Genomic DNA, 21,737 nt, shown 5'->3' on the forward strand with positions numbered 1-21,737 from the left:
ATTGGAAGGCCACTAGTAGCAGCAAAAGTCTGGAGCATATTATGGGTCAAGCAACGTGGAATCAATCAGCAGGGAGAAATTTAGCTATCCACAGCCAGGGGCATATTTACCACAAGGCACTTGCCTTGGGTGGCATTTTTCAGAGGTGGCAGCACCTCCCCTCAGAAAAAGGGATGAAAGAATGGACACGCATGCCATGAGAACCAGGTGGGATCCAAGAGAGGCTGTGGGCTGCTCTATGCTGTATGTAGAGCCTGACTCTCGTTCCCAGGGATGTCTGGAGCTTTGAAGAGGAGTGCCTCTCTCTATCGCTCGTGGGGGGGGGGGGGTTAGTGGAACGCTCTCCCGAGTGGTGGGCAGGAGTGTTTGTCAACAGCAGGCTCTCTCCGCGGAAGGGGGTGGTGGTGTTGATCGGTGTCCAAGGGGGCAGATGATTTTTGTGTTGCCTAGGGCAGCACAAAACCTAAATGCACCACTGTCCACAGCTACCAGATTTTGGTATATTTAAGACACAATTGTGTCGGGGGGGTTGTTCATCTTGCCATGGATCATAGCCATGTAACCATTTTTTACTTCAAGCAGAATAAGAGTGGAGTTTTCCAGGCAGATGCCATTGACTGCTTAGCAGCAACTGTAATTTGTCAAAGTAACTTAAATTGAGCAATGATAACATCTGGAGGGCACCAATTTAGAATAGCTATTGCGGGGTCCAGAGCAACATATTTGCCCGACATTGTAGAGAGAAATTAAAAACCTTGGTCCAAAATCTGTGGGCTACAGGGCATGTCCAGACATTAGATGCATTCTCAAAGCCTTGCAGCTATAAAAGCACTCTGAAGACTAGTTCAGTACAAACTTAGAGATGCGTGCTGTAACCAAGTACCAGCAGGAGAAGACCTTGTATGTAGGCCCCCAGCACAGCAACATTCACGGAGCCGGACTTGCTGGCCAGCCAATATTTTGCTTCAACAGTAACACTGAGGTTGGACTCCCACTTGCCAACATAAGATTGAGGTTGTGGAAAGAGCTCAGAAAGCATTGTAGGGTATAAAGGGGGAAATCTGTCTCAACACATGAGGATCAAGCATGAAACGGATACAAGGAAGAGCTAGTCAGGAAGAAAAGGTTACAATCTGAAAGTAGCAAAGTTCTGATAACAGTAATTGAAACGTAGACATGGAAGCCTTGGGAAAGGGAGAACCCCATCAGGGCCTGCTAATCTGTGAAATCAGTTAGTTTAAGATCTACCCAGATGCAGGAGGCGGCTAGAGAGGTAGCAATCAAGTAGAATAGGGGGTTCAGCATTAAAGATGACATAGGACAGTGAGATGAGAGGAGACCCACCCGCTGTTTAATGCAGTCACAAATCATGAGAGAATGTGAGGTGATGGGGTTTGTAATGAAACTACACCATTTCAGGCCAACCAAAGGAAGTTTGTAATTGCCAACGAGCCACACAACGCCACTTTCAGACTCGGCCCTAGAGGGATTTCCATTGTTGCATACAATTTAGCATTTAGTCAGTTGAGCCATCTGAACAACACGTTAACACTTCATCAGATAGGGGAGACCCAGACTGCCTCTTGCGTTAGACAAATAAATGTCAGGCTTTGGAAATTTTCAGGCAAAAAAAAAAAAAAACCATGTTGCTGGAGTACACACAGATAATGTAGGTACATATTAGCAGATAGGACAAGGAGGGTAATAAATAAGCGCTGTCTTTAGCATTAAACGCATTTACCTGCCAGTCCTCCACTGTATTTCCCCTGTCTGTATTGGTTTAACTTGGTTCAATAAAGTGGATTTTTTGAGTGCAGCCGGACATCCTTTGTTGTCACCTATGCTGCACACGAGCTGGCTAGCACCTATAGGAGAGTTGTGCTTGGAGATTGGGAGTCTCTCTACCTTGCGCAGCAGTAAACATATAGGACAATGAGAAGGTACAGAATTTTGGGGAGCAGGGTCATTTTAAACAGCGATTTTACCGAACCATGAAATACGTAGGGGTGATCATCAATCCATTTTTTGTTTGAGAAGGTTTTTTTTTTTTTTCCTTTTAAAGATAAAAAAATTTCATCTTTTAACAAAAAATAAAAATTAAATTTTTTTGCAAGTGGATTCTGGGGGCTCTAAAGCATTGCACCAGCGATCAGTGGATCGCTGGTGCCTTGCAGGTCTCCTCCTGACCTCTCACTGCATCTGCTTGCAGATACATCCCGTACAAGCAAGCAGATGCTTACTGACAGGAAAGCACAATGAACTAACATGGAGTTCCACAGTGCCATGGTAATTCATAGGCAACTACAAGCCAACAGCCGCAAAGGCTGTCGGAACTTGTGTTCTCATTCACAGAGCTGCCACTAGCGGTCACAACAGGGATTGGGGGGTTGCGGGGGCCGGTCTGATCGCAACATGTTACACACTGAATATGGGTGTAATTGTAACATGTTACGAAAGGTGAATTTATCCTTTGAACACTATTTTACCACTTTCCTAGTTCAAAGCTTTATAATAGAACAGGCCCTCTTCATTAGCTAGCCCAAAATAGCAAGATTTTTTTGTGCACGGTACACTGAAGTCAATGGGGGGAAAAAAAAAAAAAAATGACGGGGGGGGGGGGGGCATGCTGTCGTCTAGCTTTGACTTAATAGTTTCCTTTGTTGCTTTTTTTCTCCATCTTACAACAGAGTAAAATATTTCTTCCAAGAAGCCAGAGCTCTCCATGTACAAGCGAAATCTGAGAATTATGCCTTATATTTGTAGACATTGATTGGACTGTGTGTAGGTAGAAGACAGAAAGGACGGAAAAAGAAAGGACGGAAAAAGAAAGGACGGAAAAAGAAAGGACGGAAAAAGAAAGGACGGAAAAAGAAAGGACGGAAAAAGAAAGGACGGAAAAAGAAAGGACGGAAAAAGAAAGGACGGAAAAAGAAAGGACGGAAAAAGAAAGGACGGAAAAAGAAAGGACGGAAAAAAAGGTTAAGGATGGAAAAAGAAAGACGGAAAAAAGGTTAAGGATTGGTACCTATGGGGAGTGGGTACCCAAAATAGACAGGTACCTGCTCCCACTTCTGCGATCGCCTAGGCGACTGTAAGCGAAAGTTGTCCTCTCCCACCGTAGTCTTCTGGGACACGTGACAGACTACGGGACCATTCACAAAGCACAGCACTACTTGCACATGCGCAGTGAGCACCCGGCTGTGAAGCCACAAGCTGTCACAACCGGATGCCCACACTGAAGATGCTGGTGCCAGGAACACAGGGCAGCTGGTGAAATTGGCTGCAGGGGAAGACACCGTGGGACAGGTAAGTATCCATTTTTAAAAAAGTCAACAGCTACAGTTTTTGTAGCTGATGACTTTATGTTCACTGGAACTCCACTTTAATGCATAGAATGCATTCATGTAGAAAAAAAAAAACAAAAAAAACTGCCTTTAGAAGCACTTTAATTTCTAGGATATAGGGAATGCGTGATGATCTCAGGTTAAGGTTGCCAGAAAAGATGAAGTAGAAAAATCAGAACTAAAACCTAAACAGATCACTTTACTATAAAATATGTAGCTACAGCAGTCATTGTTCAAATTTACCTTTTACAGGTGAAGCTTCACCATTAGAGGCCAGATTACGAAGATTTCCTGAACTGGAAACAGTCCTCATACCATCCTGTAATCAGAGTTTGAAAAAAAAAATAAAAAATAAAAAAAACACACACAACACCAATGCAAAAAACACATTTAGTATGCGTGTCTTCAGCCTACACTGCAGTCCAGTTTTACTTCTGTACAGCACAAAGCAAATGCCACAGCAAGCACTCCTGGTGTCAGGAAGAACCAGAGGCATGCAGAATGCTCGTCGAACCAGGTGTGAAAAAAAGCCTTATGTGGGCCACACACTTAAAATTTTTGACAGTTGAAATGAAGGATTCACAAATATGATCAAAATGGAGCAGTGAAATCCATCACCACTATATTGATCGCAAAACAAAACAAACACGCAAAAAGGGGGCAGAAACCCAACTGTATGGCAAGGACCACATTTGTAATATTTCTGTATGTATACATATGACAACAGCAGTTCAAAAAGAACAGAATGTAGCATACAATTTCTAGGCTTACATTTACCAAAACAATAATGCCATCTTGTGGACAACTTTGTTTACAAATTCCATCGTTTTAGATGGCCACTAACCTCCTTCAGGCTGGAAAGTAGGGCTGCTTTTGTGGCTTCCTCCTGCTTGACTTGTGCAGGCTCTAGTTTCATGACATCATTGCCAAGATAGGGCTTTAGAGTCATCTTTGGGTACTGTTGACCTCTGATATGACCAAAAATCACATCAAGTGAACGAGGAAGAATACCACCATCTTTTGGAGTTCCTGCAGAGGCAAAATAGTTTGTCACTGTAAGGGTTCACGTACACAGGGCTTAAAATGCCTCTTAGAGGCATTTAAGTTTTGTTAGCTTCTAAAAAAATCTTTGTTACCCTATGTGCCGATACACAGGAGTGGATTAAGGAGAGGAGCTTTTCGGCAGAATAAATGTTTAACACGCATAAAATCTTCTAATTGTGCTTAAACCCTAGATGCACTTGCTTGAGGGTTCATTAATTCCAATGGCCAGAATAATTATTCTTGCCAATTTCATCCATAACATTTCAAAACGCTTAACACAGCTAAACACGTGTGCAATATGCATCTTTAGGCGTGTTTTTATAGGCTGCTTTTTCCTGCCAGGAAAAGGAGTTCAAGTGAAAAGAACAAAGGCCTAATCAAAAGAAAATTCATTTAGACTAACCAGTAACTTGCTTTCCAGTAGTCTTTCAGGACAGCACCCAAGAGATTGTAGCTCCTCCCACCAGACACCGGAAACACCTGTAGGACTACCCACTAGAGGGTCATTGTATTTTTGGGTCCCCCTATTCCTGCACAGCCAGGCATTTCCAGCTTGCATCCGCATTGTGAGCTGTCCATGGGCTTGTTTTTGTGGTTGTATTGAGGGGAAAACAACTTGCATGGGGATAAGGGAATATGGGATGAAGGATGGTGGAGAAGGATCTGGGCGTTCAGGTAGATCACAAGATGAATAATGGCATGCAATGCCAAGCTGCGGTTTCTAAAGCAAAATCTTGTTCTATTAAAAGCGGTATAGACTCAAGAGAGAGACCATTTTACCCCTGTACAAATCATTAGTAATACCGCATCTGGAATATGCAGTTCAGTTTTGGGCACCAATTCACAAAAAGAACATTGGGGAACTGGAGAAAGTACAGGTGTCCTGGGCTGGGCGACGCCCCCCCTAGATTTCAGTGGCACCCTACCTCCCCCCCAGGATATCTGGAGGCTGTGAGGGACCAAGTGCTTCTGACCATCTTGCTGCTTGACCATCCATCTGCAGAGCTCCCAGAGACTCTGCCTTGCATCTATATCAGTTTAAGCCTCAGTGCCGACACCACTTGCCGCCCATGGTTCTTTGCAGAGTAGAGCTCCTGTAAGAAGCACAAGCGAGGGTCCCGAGAGGGGTTTTGGAATGTGCAGCACTTATGGGGAGAGCTGGGCACAGGAGGTAAGGCAATGAATCTGAAGGAAGGAGGCCACTAGGTGCAGATGGGTGAGAGCCATGGATTTTTTGTTGGGGGGGGGGTAATTCTAGGTGCAGAGGGGGACAGGAGGAGGGGGTGGAATGCTATGTGCAGAGCTGTGGTTGGAGCCGGAGTGCAAAGGTGAAAGCTGTAGATGGGGGGTGAATAGTGGACAGGGAATGCAGAAGAGAAATGTAGAAGTGGGCATAGAAAAGATGTGGATGGGGGGAGGTGATTAGGTGAGCTATGGACAGGAGATGCAAAGGTGAGCTGTGGCTGCAGGGGTACATAGGTGAACAGTAGATGGTTACTTTTTGGGGTGTTTCTTAAGGAAGGAGGCGTTAATGGTCCCCGGACTATACATTTAACTGTTGTACTCAGTACTCTGGTGTACATTACATATTCTTGAGCTCTGCATTCTGTGTGCTGCACATTACAAACGTGTTCACTGCACTCTTAACACTGGTTATACATTATATAGTCCTGACCACTCTGTATGCTTGATTGCATACAATCAAGTGTTTGTAAAGTACACCACAGTATACTGTCCTACAGTTAAAAGTTTGCAATATACAGCACAGCTTACAAAGTACAATGGTCAGAAGTATGTCACACATGACCTAAATGTTGAGAGTAGGGGTAAGGATTGTATATTGATTCTAAAATGTATAGTACAATATTATGCATTGTCTTAAGTTTTGAAATCAGGCCCCTTGAATTTAATGCACCCCCAGATCAGACAGGCTAGATCTGGCCACGGTTGTAGCAGAGTACCTCCAGCCAAGCTGAAACACAAAACCACAACAAAAGGATAATACAACAGAAGGAAGGGCAGTCATTGCGGTCCTGAAAACAACTACTGGAAAACAAATTAACCGTTAAACTTGAATTTTCCTAAAACATCTTTCAGGACATTACCCGAGAGGATAAACAAGAACCTACCATTTTAGGTAAGGGCAACAGCTTTGTAAGACCTTTCTGCCAAAGGCTTAGCCTCACGCTGATAAGAGATCCAATCGGTAATAGCAGATTTGTTCCAGGGTGGCACCAGCCCTTTCTGCCCAAGTGGCTGAGAGAGCTCTAGTGGAGTGAGGGGACCAAAATCCATCCAGACATAGGCTTCCCGATAGCCATCATTAGCCATTTGGCTATGGATCCCTCAACTTTCTAAGCCCTTCTTGGCGCCAGTATACAAAACAAAAAAAAAAAAAGGAGTCTGAACTCCTTAAGTCTTTGGTTACCTCAGGTAACGCAAAACTTATGATTTAAGGAATTAAAACTTTTTTTCCCCCTGATAGATATGGACAAGATGTCTGGAGGACAATGTCTTGAGAATAGAAGCAGCTTTTGGTAGCAATCCCAGATTGGTCTTTAAAACAAGACTATATGGAAAAATTGGGAGGGGGGCTTCCTAATAGAGCACGCAGTTCGCAGATTCTGCATGCAGAAGTTACTGCTATAAGAACTGTCTTTAGGGTAATGAACCTCAGGAGATGTGAAATTTAAAAGTTAAAAACAGACTCTGTTAGAGCCTGCTCTTCTGACAAGATCCCATTTTGGAATTACTAACTGGCACAGGTCTAATATCAGGCTAGAGCCTTAAACCTAACAAAAAAGGCTCTGTTGAAATAGAACTCCACTAAAACACCCTTAAAAGCAGCCACCTGCACCTTGAGGGTGCAGACTACCAGACCCTTGTCCATACCCCTCTTATAAAAATTGTAGAGGAGAGATCTGCTGACGACCAGAAGAATTGTCTAATGTATTGACTGCCAGATGGAAAAGCGCAGAGAACCATGCTCTTTTGGGTCAAAAGGACACCATGAACATGACTTAAGTTCTTTCTTTGGATCTTACTTAGCGCTTGCAGGATCACCTGAAAGGGGGAGGGGGGTACAATCTCAGGTGCTGTCCTGAAATATTTTGGGAAATATAAAAGTTAGTGTAGCTTATAGAGTTACCGCAAAGCCACATGTCACCACCTGTTTCTTTTAACCTTTTTCTTATCCACCTCCCATCAGAAGTACTCACCAACGACCTTTCTAAAGCCAAGTCAAAAGCTAGCTCTAATAAGTAGTACTATTGTCATGCAAGAGAACTTTTTTCCAGAGAGGCATTTCTGTGCCTATCTAGTGTGTGAAAAAAGCCACACTGTTGCGTTACTCATCTGTCAGCATGCAGTAACAAAACAAGACACACGAGACTATATTCTGCAAGGTGGTCTAATCCTTGGGACAAATGAAAAAAGGTCTACAAAAAGGAACACGCCAACATAAATCCAAAGCAAATTAAATCTTCAATTCACCTAAACTGTAGCAGCCAAAATAGGCATCTTTCCTAAAAGATCCTTCAAATCCCTGTTGAAGGGGAAAAAAAAAAAAAAAAAAAAAAAAAAAATTTCGGGTTCATTGAACCTCCCTTTTAGTTCTCACAAGAATGCTTGAAGATTTGGTCAAAATGACCACATGCCATGTCATCAACAAAAAGTAGTTTCTCCAGCCAAGTTAAAGTGAGTTCACCTTCACCAAAAAACTGCCTATGCAGGTAAGGGGTGTCTGTGGATAAAAACAAACTGTGTCTCTAACTGAAGTTGAATAATGTCCATGCTATAGGTTTAGGCCATTTATGTACCTTATGAAGTCTGACTACAATACTACCAGGACATTGCCAACTACTTCCAGTATATTGTCATGTGAGGCATAGTCATTTACTGCTCACCCCCACCATCACAGTAGAGAGCTTTTTCGCTGATTCAGACCCCCTTACATACTCTCTCCCCCCCGATGTAGTAGCTCTGAGCTCAGTGTCTGAGAGCATACGCCTGTGATGGAGAAGATTAGCAGTAATGACTAGGCCTCACTTAGCAGCGTCTTGGATATTCGAGTCAGGCTTCATTGAGGTACATAAATGGCCTACACCTATAGCAAGGGTAGTCAACTTTAGCTAGAGCTGAACAGTTTGTTTTGATCTTCAGACACCCCTCATCTGCATAGGCAGTTTTTTGGTAAAGGTGAACTATCCCTTTAAAGCAATACGAGGCGTGAGGGGTAGGAGAGTTTAAAAAAAAAACAAAAAACCATCCTGTCAGCTCATACCGAAAATTCCTATGCACTCTCCCTAGAAGACTGAATGAGAGAAAATTCTAAGTCTCATAAAAGGAGGAGATCATACCATGGAGTCCAATCTTTCAGCATACAAAAGTTGTGCAATACATTTTTAAAACCTTCTTACCATGTACAGAAAGTCCCCATCTAGCCCTTTATCCAGTTTTTACTATGCTCAATATCTTAAAGGCAGGTAGTTCTTGTAATGATCATGTGCAATAGGCACATGAAACTATGTGGCAGCCATGTTGTTCATGTCACAAGTCTCCCATGCCATTTTGTCAGTATAAGCAACATAGCTGCAGTGACCTTCCCCCTACCTTCTCCTTCAGTTCATTCAATACACAAACTCTTAGACACTGCCAGAAACTTCTTATCAGACCCTCTCACGCCTATTAGCCGAATCCACACCTTAGTATAGAAACCCTAGTAAAAACATCGGACTCACAAGCCTGAGTAACTAGAGTTTTAACAGATACCCACCTGGTCCCAGGCCTGTCAGTCATTCAACAGTCGTAAATAGCTCAGCTCTGGTGGAATAGCCAACAATTCATTCCTGATTGAATGGCTGTTAGCAAAGACTCTAAAACTTTAGTATATTTCATAACATTTGAAAAAAGTACACTACAGCCAGAATAAGCACATTAAAGTGCCTTGAAAAAAAAAGTATCCCTTGAAATTTAAATTTTTTTCATGTTACAGCCAAAAACGTAAATGTATTTTATGTGATAGACCAACACCAAGTGGCACATAATTGTGAAGTGGAAGGAAAATTAAATTGTTTTACATTTTTTTTTACAAACAAATATCTGAAAAAGCGTGGTATGCATTTGTATTCAGCCCCGAGTCAATATTTTGTAGAACCATCTTCGCTGAAATTCCTAGATTGTAAGCTCAAAAGAGCAGGGCCCTCGAACCTCTCGTGTATTGTACTGTTTTGTCTCATGTTCTGTCTCCCTCGCTAATGTACAGCGCTGAGCAAACCCTTTGGCGCTATATAAACACTGTATAATAATAATAAGAATTCCAGCTCCAAGTCTTTTTGGGGTATGTGTCTATCAGCTTTGCACATCTAGGAGTGAAATTTTTGGCCATTCTTCTGTGCAAAATGGCTCAAGTCCTGTCAGATTGGATGGAGAGCATCTGAACAGCAACATTCAAGTTGTGCCGCAGATTCTCCATTGGATTTGGGTCTGGACCAGGGCCCGACTGACCATTCAAGCACTCGGCACCGCCCGAGGGCCCGGGATCAGTAGGGGGCCACATGAAATGCCCCTGGTACCTTTTTATATAGGCTTTTTTGAGTGTGGGCAAGGACACAGGGGCCCCATGATCCCTTATTGCCCAGGGGCCCCATGAGTTGTCAGTCCACCCCAGGTCTGGTCTTTGCCTGGGCCATTCTAACATATGAATATGCTTTCATCTAAACCATTCCACTGTAGTTCTGGTTGTATGCTTAGGGTCGTTTTCCTGCTGGAAGGTGAACCTCTGCCCCAGTCTCAAGTCTTTTGCAGACCAACAGGTTTGCTTCTATGATTGCCCTGTATGTGGCTTCATCTATCTTCCCATCAACACTGACCTGCTTCCCTGTCCCTGCTGAAGAACAACATCCCCACAACATGATGCTGCCACTATGTTTCACGAAGGGGATGGTGTGTTCAGGGTGATGTGCAGTGTTAGTTTTCCGCCACACATAGCTTTTGCTTTTAGACCACAAAATTGAATTTTGGTCTTATCTGACCAGACCACCTTCTTCCACATGTTTGCTATGTCCCCTACATGGCTTCTCGCAAACTGCAAAGGGGAGTTCTTATGTATTTCTTTCAACATTGGCTTTCTTGCCACTTCCATAAAAGCCACATTTGTGGAGTGCGTGACTAATAGTTGTCCTGTGGACAGATTCTCCCATCTGAGCTGTGGATCTCTGCAGCTCCTTCAGAGTTACCATGGGCCTCTGGGATGCTTCTCTGATTAATGCTCTCCTTTCCCAGCCTGTCAGTTAATGTGGACATGTCTTGGTAGGTTTGCAGTTGTGCCATACTCTTCCATTTTCATATTATGTGTTGAACAGTGCTCCGTGAGATGTTCAAAGCCTGGGATATATATTTTTTTTGTTATAACCCAACTCTGCTTTAAACTTCTCCACAACTTTATCCCTGACCCATCTGGTGTGCTCCATAACCTTCATGATACTGTTTATTCACTAATGTTCTCTAACAAGCCTCTGAGAGCTTCACAGGACAGCTGTATTTATACTGAGATTAAATTACACACCGATTGAATCTTTTTAATAATTAGATGACTTCGGAAGGCAATTGGCTCCACTAGATTTTAGTGAGGGGTATCAGAGTAAAAGGGGCTGAATACAAATGCACGCCACACTCTTCAGATATTTATATTTAAACTATTTATCATTTTCTTTCCACGTCACATGTGCCACTTTGTGTTGATCTATCACATAAAATACATTTGTTTTTGGTAACATGACAAAATGTGGAAAATTTCAAGGGGTATGAATACTTTTTCAAGACACTGTACCTCCATCAGTTAATCAGTAATATTTTAAGTCCAAAAACCCCTATATTAGACAATATGGGGAGCCAACGAGACACAGTAACCCTGCTACGTAAAGTAAACATCCGAAACCTGTCATTTATATCCATTACGAAGGTAATTCCATGCTGGACAATATGCACTGTCACAGACTATAACCTGTAGATATTCAGAGTTATCAATACCTATAGAAAAAAAACTGGATCTGTGGCTTAGTCAAACCTCAGTGACATCCCAGCAGCCATACCTTAGTTCTAGTAATAGTATTATTATTGAAACACTGATTTAAAAACTTAAAGAATCCCTTTCTCTTGAGAAGTGATACTGATGTGTAAAGCTCAGAATATACCTGTCTGATGACAGTGGGGTTTATTAAAGCTGGAGAGTGCAAAATTAGGTACTTGTCCGCATAGAAACCAATCAGGTTCCAGGCTTTACTGCCAAAGCTTAAAATTAACAAGCCAAGGTTAGCAGCTGATTGGCTACCATGCACAGGTGCAACAGATTCTGAGCAAATCAGTTTTGGTAAATCTGCCCGTGTTACAGATGTTTATTCTAAAACTATAGTTTCTATTGCTAACATTGGGAACGTTTCCTACTTCTTGGTAAAAAAAGTAGAAGGTGGCAGTTTAAAGGGTTAATTGCTTAGGTACCTAAAACCAGTGACAATCTCAGCCTGTTGGAACTTAGATTGAGGTCCCGCAATCTATAAAATCTATGTGCAGGAGGAGGCTGAGAATGTCATTGTTGCAAATCAGTGATGGACCAGAGTGATGTTGACCAGCCAGTGGTCACAAGTTGGTGAAAAGGGCAGTGGTCTCACCTGCATTTGTCACAGTTCTAAAAAGGATAGTATCTTCAGTTACTGCAAACACCAAGCTGTCAGATAAGACTAAAGACTTTGCAGAAAGGCGCTCAATTAAAAATAAATTGATACCTTGTATTGTAAACGTTTTCCCAGCATTGGTGACTCCATATGTGAACACAAGCCCATTCTGCCCTTGGGTGAAGGAATTCACTAGATCCTTCATTGTGCCATCGAAAAACTCTGCTTGTGTGATCTCTGGTCTAAAGATCTGTAAAAAGTTCAAACAGTAAACATCTACAAAGCAAGCAAAAGGCAGAGCAAGAAAAATTTATAATGAAATGACCTTGCTGAAAGTGAACTTGTGCACCGATTGTCCAATTCCTCTTTCACAGTTTTTCATTGTAGAAGAGGCTTTAGGAGCACTAAGAGAAACCAGTTCTGAGTTTTCGACAGACACACAATCCTAAAAAGAAATGGAGGAAAGGAAATATACACTTTTCTGTTTTGTACACGCAGCCCATACTGGCAGCTAACCATACCACCATGGGATCAATTCTACTTAACTCCAGAACAGGTTTGTAAGATAGAAGGCTGATAGCTCCTGCTCTCCCCAAAGAAGAAAGCCCAAAAAGAATCACTCCCCCCTCCCATCCCCAATATAAGTATTGGAACATGAACCACTGGGAAGTCTGGTCAGTTTTTAGCTCCTCTGGATGTAGGACTTGGACGGTATCCCTGCCACTTCCCATATTATGATCATTTATCATTTTAGCAACAGGGAGTACTTTGACAACAATAATCCACATACATCCACCACTTAACCCATTTACAATCACCAAACACATGTACAACAGAAAAATGGTAGACTTTGAAGGATAAGTTCACCTTTTAACAAAAGATAATAAATGCACCTTTTTTGCAGGTATAAAAATGCACATTTTTGTTTTGGAAGCCTCTAAAGCATTTCACCAGCGATCAGATTGTTGGCGCCATACAGGTCTCCTGCAGACCTGTCAGTGTATCTTTGTGCACGCAGGCAGATACTGACAGGAAGACTGAATTAACCACCATGACGCTCCACAGCACCATGGTAGTTCATCAAGAACTACAAAGGCTGTTGGAATTTGTAGTGCTCTCACTCAGAGAATACTGTGAATAAGTGACACGGCCAAGCAGGAGGGAGAAGATCCCCTGCTAGTTGCCAGTCCATTCATAACCTGAATATGGGTGTAACATGTAACAAAAGGTGAACCTATCTTTTGATGTTCACACGCTATGCAAATGCGTCACTGGCTGGCTGAGGTTTATGTGTTGAGAGTGCGCTCAAAGAGCTAGTTGCTGCAGACAGCTCTTGGTTTAGGTTACAGATTGGTAGCCAGCAGGAATGGCTTTCCAATATGTGATGAAGGAGTTAATTGCCATGGAATCAAATTATTAAGGCCCCATTTACATCTCACGATTCGGGATAGCGGGCAGAATCACTGCGATTCTGCCTGTGATCCCAAATCGAGTGGCAATTGCTGCACAACATGTGCTTGGGTGCCATTATCCCTTAATGACACCCCAAATGTGACACTTTTCATTTGACAAACATGTAGGGCAGCCCATTCAAGTGAATGGACTGGCCCTATGCAACATGCAAAATCACATGCAAATCACTCAAAAAAAATGCAAGCAGGAACACTTGTTCTGCTATGCAAAAGTGTGAATGAGGCCTTAATCATTTATGTGCTTGTCTGCCTCCTTGTGAAATCCTCAGTAAGATCATGAACCTCTCCTTTTCTAACAAGTAGTGCATGTTTAATGCAGTCATGTGTGCACTACACATCGCATAGTCCATCTTGGGAGTAATTTGGAGATTTGAAGGAGGCTGAGAAGCAATAGAAGGTACTTTCTGAGTTAAAGTGGTTGTAAAGGCAGAAGGTTTTTTTACCTTCATGCATTCTATGCCTGAAGGTAAAAAAACCTTCTGTGTGCAGCAGCCCCCAGTAATGCTTACCTGATCTCCATCTTGATCCAGTGATGTGCACAAGAGCCTCAGCTGTCCGGGGACTCTCCCTTCAAATTAACGGAGATAGCAGTGGGATCCATTGGCTCCCATTGCTGTCAATCACAGCCAGTAAGGAGGGAGATCAAGCTGTCTGCTTTGGGGGCACTCAAGCAGGAGGTAGGGGCCAGGAGCACCACAGGGTACCCGATGAGAAGATAATCAGGGCTGATCTGTGCAAATCCCCTACACAGGGCAGGCAAGTATAACTTTTTTTTTTAACTTTAGAATTGCATACTTGAATAGAATATTTTTCACTTCATTGCTCTATGAAGCTGATCAGTATAATACAGGTTGGTGGAGAACAGGGGCGGACTGACCATTCGAGCACTCGGGCAATGCCCGAGGGCAGGGGTCAGTAGGGGGCCCCATGAGATGCCCCTAGTACCTTTTATTGGCTTTTTTGGGTGTGGGCGAGGACACCGGGGCCCCATGATCCCCTATTGCCCAGGGGCCCAATGAGTTGTCAGTCCGCCCCTGGTGGAGATGGAGGCAATAACTATGACAGTAATATTTCCTCATAGGTACAGAGCAGGTATAAGCTATAGGGCACCAATATCAATACAATATAAAGAAAAAAAAATTGTAAATACCAACCTGGGACTCATTGCTTGCAAGCTCTGTTTTTGAAAAAGGTCTAATTCTCAAGTACACCTTCAGTGGATGTGAAGTTTGTTCATTCTTTAATGGGAAAACAAAACATTTAAATTATCAACATTAAAAATAAAAGTTGATCAAATAAAGTCCATGTTCAACTAGACTGCTGTGTCTGGTAAGCTTTGGTCAGATCAGTAGACCCTAGGGTGCAGACAATTCAATTGTTCTGGAGCGGTACACAAGAATGGAATGGCTAGCTCCTGTGATACATTTGTGAATAAACCCTGGAATTAATTTTTTTCCAACATAAGACACTCAAACTTACATGTTGGGCATCAAGGATACTGGTGGAAAGGCCAGAACATGAACACCCTTCCCCACCCTGCTCTTACACAAATGCAATATGGAAATGAACGCATACCCTCAGTAGCTACAGAGGCTCCAAATCAAAATGCCAGGGTGTTCATTTTTGGGAAAACAACCCAAATGACAGTCTGCAGTGCTAATTACACCCAAACATGTGCTAAAACCCAATCCAGCAAAGGGTACTTCTGCATGTGCACTGATGCACATTTTACATGCATTTGCAGCACAATTTCAGGGGCTTGTCCATTTCCTTTGAGGTCACTTTCTACTTCTTTGGGCTTTTATGTGCCCTTCATTGATGTACATTTTCACACATTTGTGTTTGAAAAAAGTATGCACTGTTCTACAATGATGTGAAAAATGCCCATTAGATAACATGGATTTTGACCTGTATAGGCTCTAGAAACCATTCAAAAACATGTCCCACTGCACCAATTGAGCTCGCTCTCTCTCCACACACTCTAATTTGATATAATTCCCCCCCCCCCTCCTTTTTATCAAAGGAAGACCTGCCCACAAATATTCTATAGCTTTATACAGCATCCATTGTAGTCAGCTTTCCACTCATAGAAGCTGTGTGCACACCTAGAGTTCTTAGATTTTCTTAAAGATGTTTAGTGTCTAACTTACCAACACTGAAGAGTCAGACACAAGGGAATCACCTACGGCACTGCATAATGCTGGATCCAGCAGAGAACTCACTTCTGCAGTCAACATGGAGCTGTCATCTCTGATGTCCATTGCACCTGCTGGGAATCAAGAAAGTCAGAATGCACCATGACATTGGGCTCAGTAATCTCCAGATGACTTCCAGATCCACACTCCATAGTATAGAATAGCAAACAAGCAGAACAGTTCCAGCATCCTACTGGTGGAACACAAGACTCCACACTACTTCAGCTCTCTGATTCAGAGGGGGTCCCATATGCCTCACCCTACATTTTAACAAGTATAATCAAATTAAAGCTAAATGCTAGGAGAAAGGAATAGTTTAACAAGGTAAGCAAATTCCACTTTTAGGGGCTACAGGAGTTAATACAAAGCTATAGCAGTCTTTAATGATCTGGACCAACAGAAACCCACCACACAAAGTCTAGATTCAACAGCAGAAAGGGAGTGATGAGCAGCTGCTGCAGGCTTCATATCATCTACTACCCACCTGACCTCATCAGCCTCCAATAATTCTATTGGCCTCCAAAGCACACAGATACATATACAGGTATATGTTTAGCCATACATAGCTCAGACTTGTCTTTGCATTGAAATATTTATTTTCTCCTTCCATGTGCTATCTTCACTTTTGTGGTTTCCTCCACTGCCATTGTCATCAATAGGCCTTATTATGCATGTTGATGCATCAAAAAAAAAATCTACAACACATGTCAAGTCTTGTCACATGGCATCACACATGTGAGCTAGAAACATTCACCTCAGGTTCACACCTAAGCATTTTCTGCAGCGTTTTGCGTTTTTGCAGAAACACAGTACAGTCTATTTAACATGATTTCCTATGGGACAGGTTCACATCTCCGTGTTTTCACCTGGTGCGTTTTTTGGAAATGGTCAGGGACTTTTTTTAACGCAAAATGTTGTGGTTTTGGTTCTACAGACTTCAATGGGAATGCTGCAGAAAAGCATGTATTGCATTTTTGATGTGTTTTGCTTTTAAAATCTGCCTAGCAACAAGAAAAATTTTTAAAAATTAGAAAAAAAAACAGCATACAAAATGCGTAAAAAACAGCAATGCAAAATGCAATGCAAACACGCAACCTGCATAGGTGTGAACCTAGACTTAGGGCTGGCTCACACCACATGACATCCACTGCGTTTTTTTCTTCTGCTTTAAATATGGATGGATAGTAGGTTATATGGTTTCCACTGGAATAATTCACACCGGTATGGTGAGTTCCAGTCCTGAAAAAAAGAGTAGAACATGCTGCATTTTTTCTGCACTAAACTGTACTGGAACATGGTAAAATGCATCAAAAACACCAGAACGCACATGTCCTTATTTAAGGTGAAGAAAATGATTTTTTCCCCTTTGTAGAACTAGTGAAACTTTAAAAGCAACTCAACTCAATATATAAAAATACAAGAAACATTCTGTTACAAAAGTTATTGAGTTCAGTTGCCTTTAAAGTCTCACTAGCTCTACAATGGGGGAAAATCCTTTTCTGTACCAATTGAGGATGTTGGCAACATTTCTGTGACCCCTGTGGTGGTTCTACCAATTATTTAGGGTGAAGAAAGAGGGGAAAAATGCACCGGAACTTATTAAAAACACACTGGAACATATGCAGAAACGCATTTGGAACACATCTGGACTGTGTTCCTATGGTGTAAACTAAGTTCAGCAATGAATGAAAACACACTGCAACAGTTATACAGAGCATTACTGTAACTTGCATTATAATATTATGACTTGATATTTTAATGGACACTTTTTTTAAACGTGTTCCATGATGCAGAGATTGTTCACACCTGTGCATTGTTATGTGCTATGACACAAGCGCTGTGGCAATGCACCACATTGTATTGTGTTGTACCATGCACTGCTGTAACATTCAATAACATTTGTTACTTTGGTGTGTTAGCACAATATAATATTGTAGAACAGGGGTGGGCAACTGTAGCCCTCCAGTTGTTGGTGAACTACAAGTCCCATCATGCCTTTGCCTTTGGGAGTCATGTTTGTAACTGTCAGTTTTGCAATTCCTCATGGGACTTGTAGTTCTACAAACTCTGGAGGGCCACAGTTGCCCCTGTTGTAGAAGATCCCCTGCTGCAGTGTAGAGAACAGTGGTGTGTAATAGCTTCTCAGGAAGGCAATCCAATAATTTCCTTTCAGCAGCCAAAGATGCTGCAAGCCAATCCTGTAAAGCAGGGGTCTCCAAACTATGGCCCTCCGGGTTTTAAGGAACTGCAAGTCCCATAATTCCTTGCAAGACTCTGACAGCCACAGGCAAGACTCCCAGAGGCAGAGGCATGATGGGACTTATAGTACTTCAACAGCTGGAGGGCCATAGTTTGGAGACCCTGCTGTAAAGGAACCTTTGAAGCAGCTGTGCCCATTCTGTTTTTATCCACATTTTCACAGCAAACATTGGCAGACCATCGTAACTCTTGCATCTGTTTACACCAGACTACCGGTGATATATCACATTTAGGTACAGAAAAATGGAAAAGGTCAGTTGGAAGTTTTTCAGTTGGACCTAATAAGAAGCCCATGAAAGTCAAAGGGCATCCATTTACAGCCACCTACTTCCATGTCTGTCCAGGTCTGGAAAAAAATGGAAAAGGACTATCATTTGGCCTCATGCACCCTGGACATTTATAATCTCTGATCATGCCCCACTATGTTTGACATTGTCCCTGTCACCTCCTCCTAGGGACTCAGTTGTGGCATCTGTCTCAATTCTGGGTAACGAACCCAAGATTAATTGAGTCTCTTACTGAATCCCTCTATAACTTAATGAGGGCTCCATTGCTAAGATGGGACGCCTTCAAGGCATGGGTTAGGTGAGAATATATTTCTTGGGTTTCTGGTCTCCAGAAGGAAGAAGCTAACTCATTGATCTCCCTGGAGGATGTCTCCAAAACTCTGGAAACTGTCTATGTGAATGACCCTCTCGGGACTACTACATGGTTGGCGAAGGGTCAATTCATCACCACTCGCATTGGTAGTATCCGAGATGCGGAGGGGGCATTGCTCTCCTCCCTGGCTCTTATCAATGCCCGATTCTTTGAATACTACCAGGCCCTTTACTCTTCTAGAGCTTGCTTCTCTTTTGGGGACCTGACCACCTTCCTTGACACTGTCTCCAACAAATTTTACTCTGTTTATTGATCTCTTGGCCCCTAAGCTGACTTACCTTTTTGCTGAGTTTCTGTCCTTGTAGGCTCTGCCTGCCTCTATGGAGGAAGGTATTATAATCCGTTAGATTGTGCCTCATATAGGCCAATCTCGTTTCTCAATGTCGATGTCAAGATCTTTGAGAAATTCCTGGAAACCTGTCCACAGTTATTGAGGATTTGATACATGTGGATCAGACTGGATTTATGCCAGGGAAGGGTACCGATATCAATATATGGTGCCTCTTTCTTAACTTGTCCTTGACGCATGACAACCCTGGTACTCGATTCCTTGATTTCAAAAAGTAATTTGATTCTGTTGGGTGGACTTACCTGTAGGAGGCTTTGCAACAGTTTGGTTTTGGTCTTAAGTATCTTCATTGGGTTCAGCTTCTCTATGGGGCCCCCAAGGCGAGGGTCCACACTAAAGATTGTCTCACTGATCTCTTTAGTGTACACTGTGGGACCCGCCAGGGTTGTCCATTGTTCCCTGGCCTTTTTGCCCTTGCCCATGCCCTGGAGCCTCTAGCTATTTTGGTTAGGGAATCCTGCTCTATGCAGGGCCTGAGGGATGGGTGCTCTGGAGGAGAAGCTGTCCCTATATGCAGATGATGCCCTGCTGTATTTACATGATGCGGGCCCATCGCTTACCGTGGCTCTGGAGCTTTTCAATCTGTAGGTTCGTTTTCGGGTATACGTATTAATTGGGGTAAGTCACTGCTTTTTGTCCAAGACGACAATGCCTGTGTCAGGGCCACTTTCACCCAGCTTTCCTGGGTAGAGGAATTCCGTTACTTAGGAGTCCAGGTGACCAGGGATGTGACCCATTTCTTTGGCCGTAACCTTCTCTCCTTGTCCCTCCCGCGAGAGCAGTGCCAGACTTGGTCAACTGTTCCTTTGAATTTGATAGGACGTACTGATTTATTGAAGATGATGATCCTGCCTAAGTTCAATTATCTTTTTCAAAACCACCTAATTTGGATAGCTGTATCTTTCTTTAGGGAGATAGATTCCTGTGGGACCTACTTCCTCTGGAAGGGTGCCCAACCCCACCTTGCAAAATCAACCTTGCAACTCCCTGCTGATATGTGTGGTTTGGCCCTCCCAAACTTTTAAACTTACTATTGCTCGGTGATGCTTGTGTCGGTTTATTGGTGGTTTGGAAGATTTAGGTCCAATGCTGCTGTCTGCCTGGAATCAGCCTGTCTTGGATCTCTAGAAGATCTCCACAAGATTCCTTATCAGGGTGTAGGGCTTATGACACTATCCCTAGACAGGCACAGGCTACTTTACAAATTTGTGCTTCGGCTAGATGACGATTTCTTCAACCTGACCATATCTCTCCAGCCCAACCACTTTGGGGGAATTCTGCACTCCCTCATTTCCATTCCATCCCTGACCCACAAATTTGGGCGAGATATGGAATGAGAACCCTGGCTGATGTTATACCCTCTGGAGTGCTATTACCATTCTCTCAGCTCTCCCAGAAATTCTATTTCCCATGGAAGATGTTCTTCCAGTATCTTCAACTGCGACATGCGGCCAGGGCCCAGTTCCCACGAACACCTATCCTCCAGGGAGACCCTATTGCAGAGTTGTTGACTCAGGAAGACCTCCAAAAACCACTGTCTGCCCTATATAGAACATTGCTTGGTGTTAATTCTCCTGAGGTTGAGAAGTTATGGGCTACATGGAAAGAGGATATCCTTTCCCTGGATGAGGAGGATTGGGCGGAGGCTCTAGAACTGGGTCCTAAGTTGGTAATCTCCTCCAGGGATAAGCTTATACAAGTCACATTTATACACAGGGTCTATCTGACCTCCTGGAAGCTCTCCCAGATATACCAGGAGCGGGACCCTACCTCTCCCCGTTGTCGTTTACATCTGGGTACCTTTTACACTTTTTGTCTGTGCCCTAGAACTGTTTTGTCTGTTTTTGATTTTATCAATGTATGGCTGCAGCTGTCTCTGACCCTTTCACCTGCCTTAGCACTGTTGGGGCTTCATGATGATGTGCAACAGTCCCACCATCTGAGATTGCTGATCTCATATCTCCTTTACTATGCTAAAAGAGAGACTTTATTAAAGTGGAATTCTGGGGATCCCCCTGAGACTTCGTTCTGGGAATCAGCTGTGGATGTGGCCCTTCCAATGCACAAGCTTACCTATATTAATAGGGGCTGTCCCTGGAAATACGATAAGGTATTGCTCCCCTGGACATCTCGCTGAGGGACTGTGGTGGTCCACTACCCTCTGCTAGTATTTCTCAGTGGGGACTTATGGTAGCTTCTCCTTTTCTCCCATCCCCTCCCCCCCTTTTTTTTTTCCTTCTTTCTGTCCTCCCCCCCCCCCCCCTTCTTTTTTCCCCTTGCCTCCCCTTGCCCCCCCTTCTCCCATCCCTTCCTCTACTTCTCTGGAAATCTTTTTTCCTGCTCCCTATCCCTAAACCCTTGGGTTTTTCCCTCACACTGCTTCTAATGAAGCAATATTGGACTGATTCTCCATGACTGCTCTATGCAGCTTGTTTTGTTTCTCCGTTCTGTTTGTCCCACATTGGATGTGTGCAATATATTGTTAATACTCATCTGTATTATACTATACCTACCATGTCAAATGTTTGTACTGCGTATCTGTTGTTATGTTTTTGTATTTTCCTTTTACAATAAAACACCCTGTTTTTGTAATAAAACAAAACAAAAAAAAACCCCACCCGCCAAGAGGCCGCATATATGTACAGTATATATACCTGGGCAGGAAGAGATCAACAGAGAAGTGTGGGAATAAAAAAAAACAAACAAACAAACATACATCAAGGTAATATTAGGATAGCGCCAAA

At 43.0% G+C, this 21,737-nt stretch overlaps 1 protein-coding gene across 3 annotated transcripts in view; it reads right to left on the reverse strand.

Moving 5' to 3' along the window:
• Positions 1 to 16,219, reverse strand: part of LOC149461360 (kinesin-like protein KIF20A) — a 49,796-nt gene extending 33,577 nt beyond the window's left edge. The window contains exons 1-7 of one of the 3 annotated variants that reach the window (XM_089678480.1): positions 16,210 to 16,219; positions 15,681 to 15,799; positions 14,685 to 14,768; positions 12,384 to 12,503; positions 12,170 to 12,308; positions 4,189 to 4,373; positions 3,588 to 3,663 (exon numbers count right to left, since the gene is read on the reverse strand). In XM_089678480.1, the coding sequence (XP_089534606.1) occupies positions 3,588 to 3,663; positions 4,189 to 4,373; positions 12,170 to 12,308; positions 12,384 to 12,503; positions 14,685 to 14,768; positions 15,681 to 15,799; positions 16,210 to 16,219 (733 nt within the window). Of the gene's footprint in view, positions 1 to 3,587; positions 3,664 to 4,188; positions 4,374 to 12,169; positions 12,309 to 12,383; positions 12,504 to 14,684; positions 14,769 to 15,680; positions 16,010 to 16,209 lie in introns of those variants that run through there. The other 2 variants (XM_089678481.1, XM_089678482.1) reach the window with 2 other exon arrangements.
• Positions 16,220 to 21,737: the final 5,518 nt, after the last annotated feature.

The sequence above is a fragment of the Staurois parvus genome, unplaced genomic scaffold, assembly GCF_062004578.1.
Source record: "Staurois parvus isolate SC_StPar_1 unplaced genomic scaffold, SC_StPar_1.0 ptg000205l, whole genome shotgun sequence".
Classification (NCBI taxonomy): Eukaryota; Metazoa; Chordata; class Amphibia; order Anura; family Ranidae; genus Staurois; species Staurois parvus.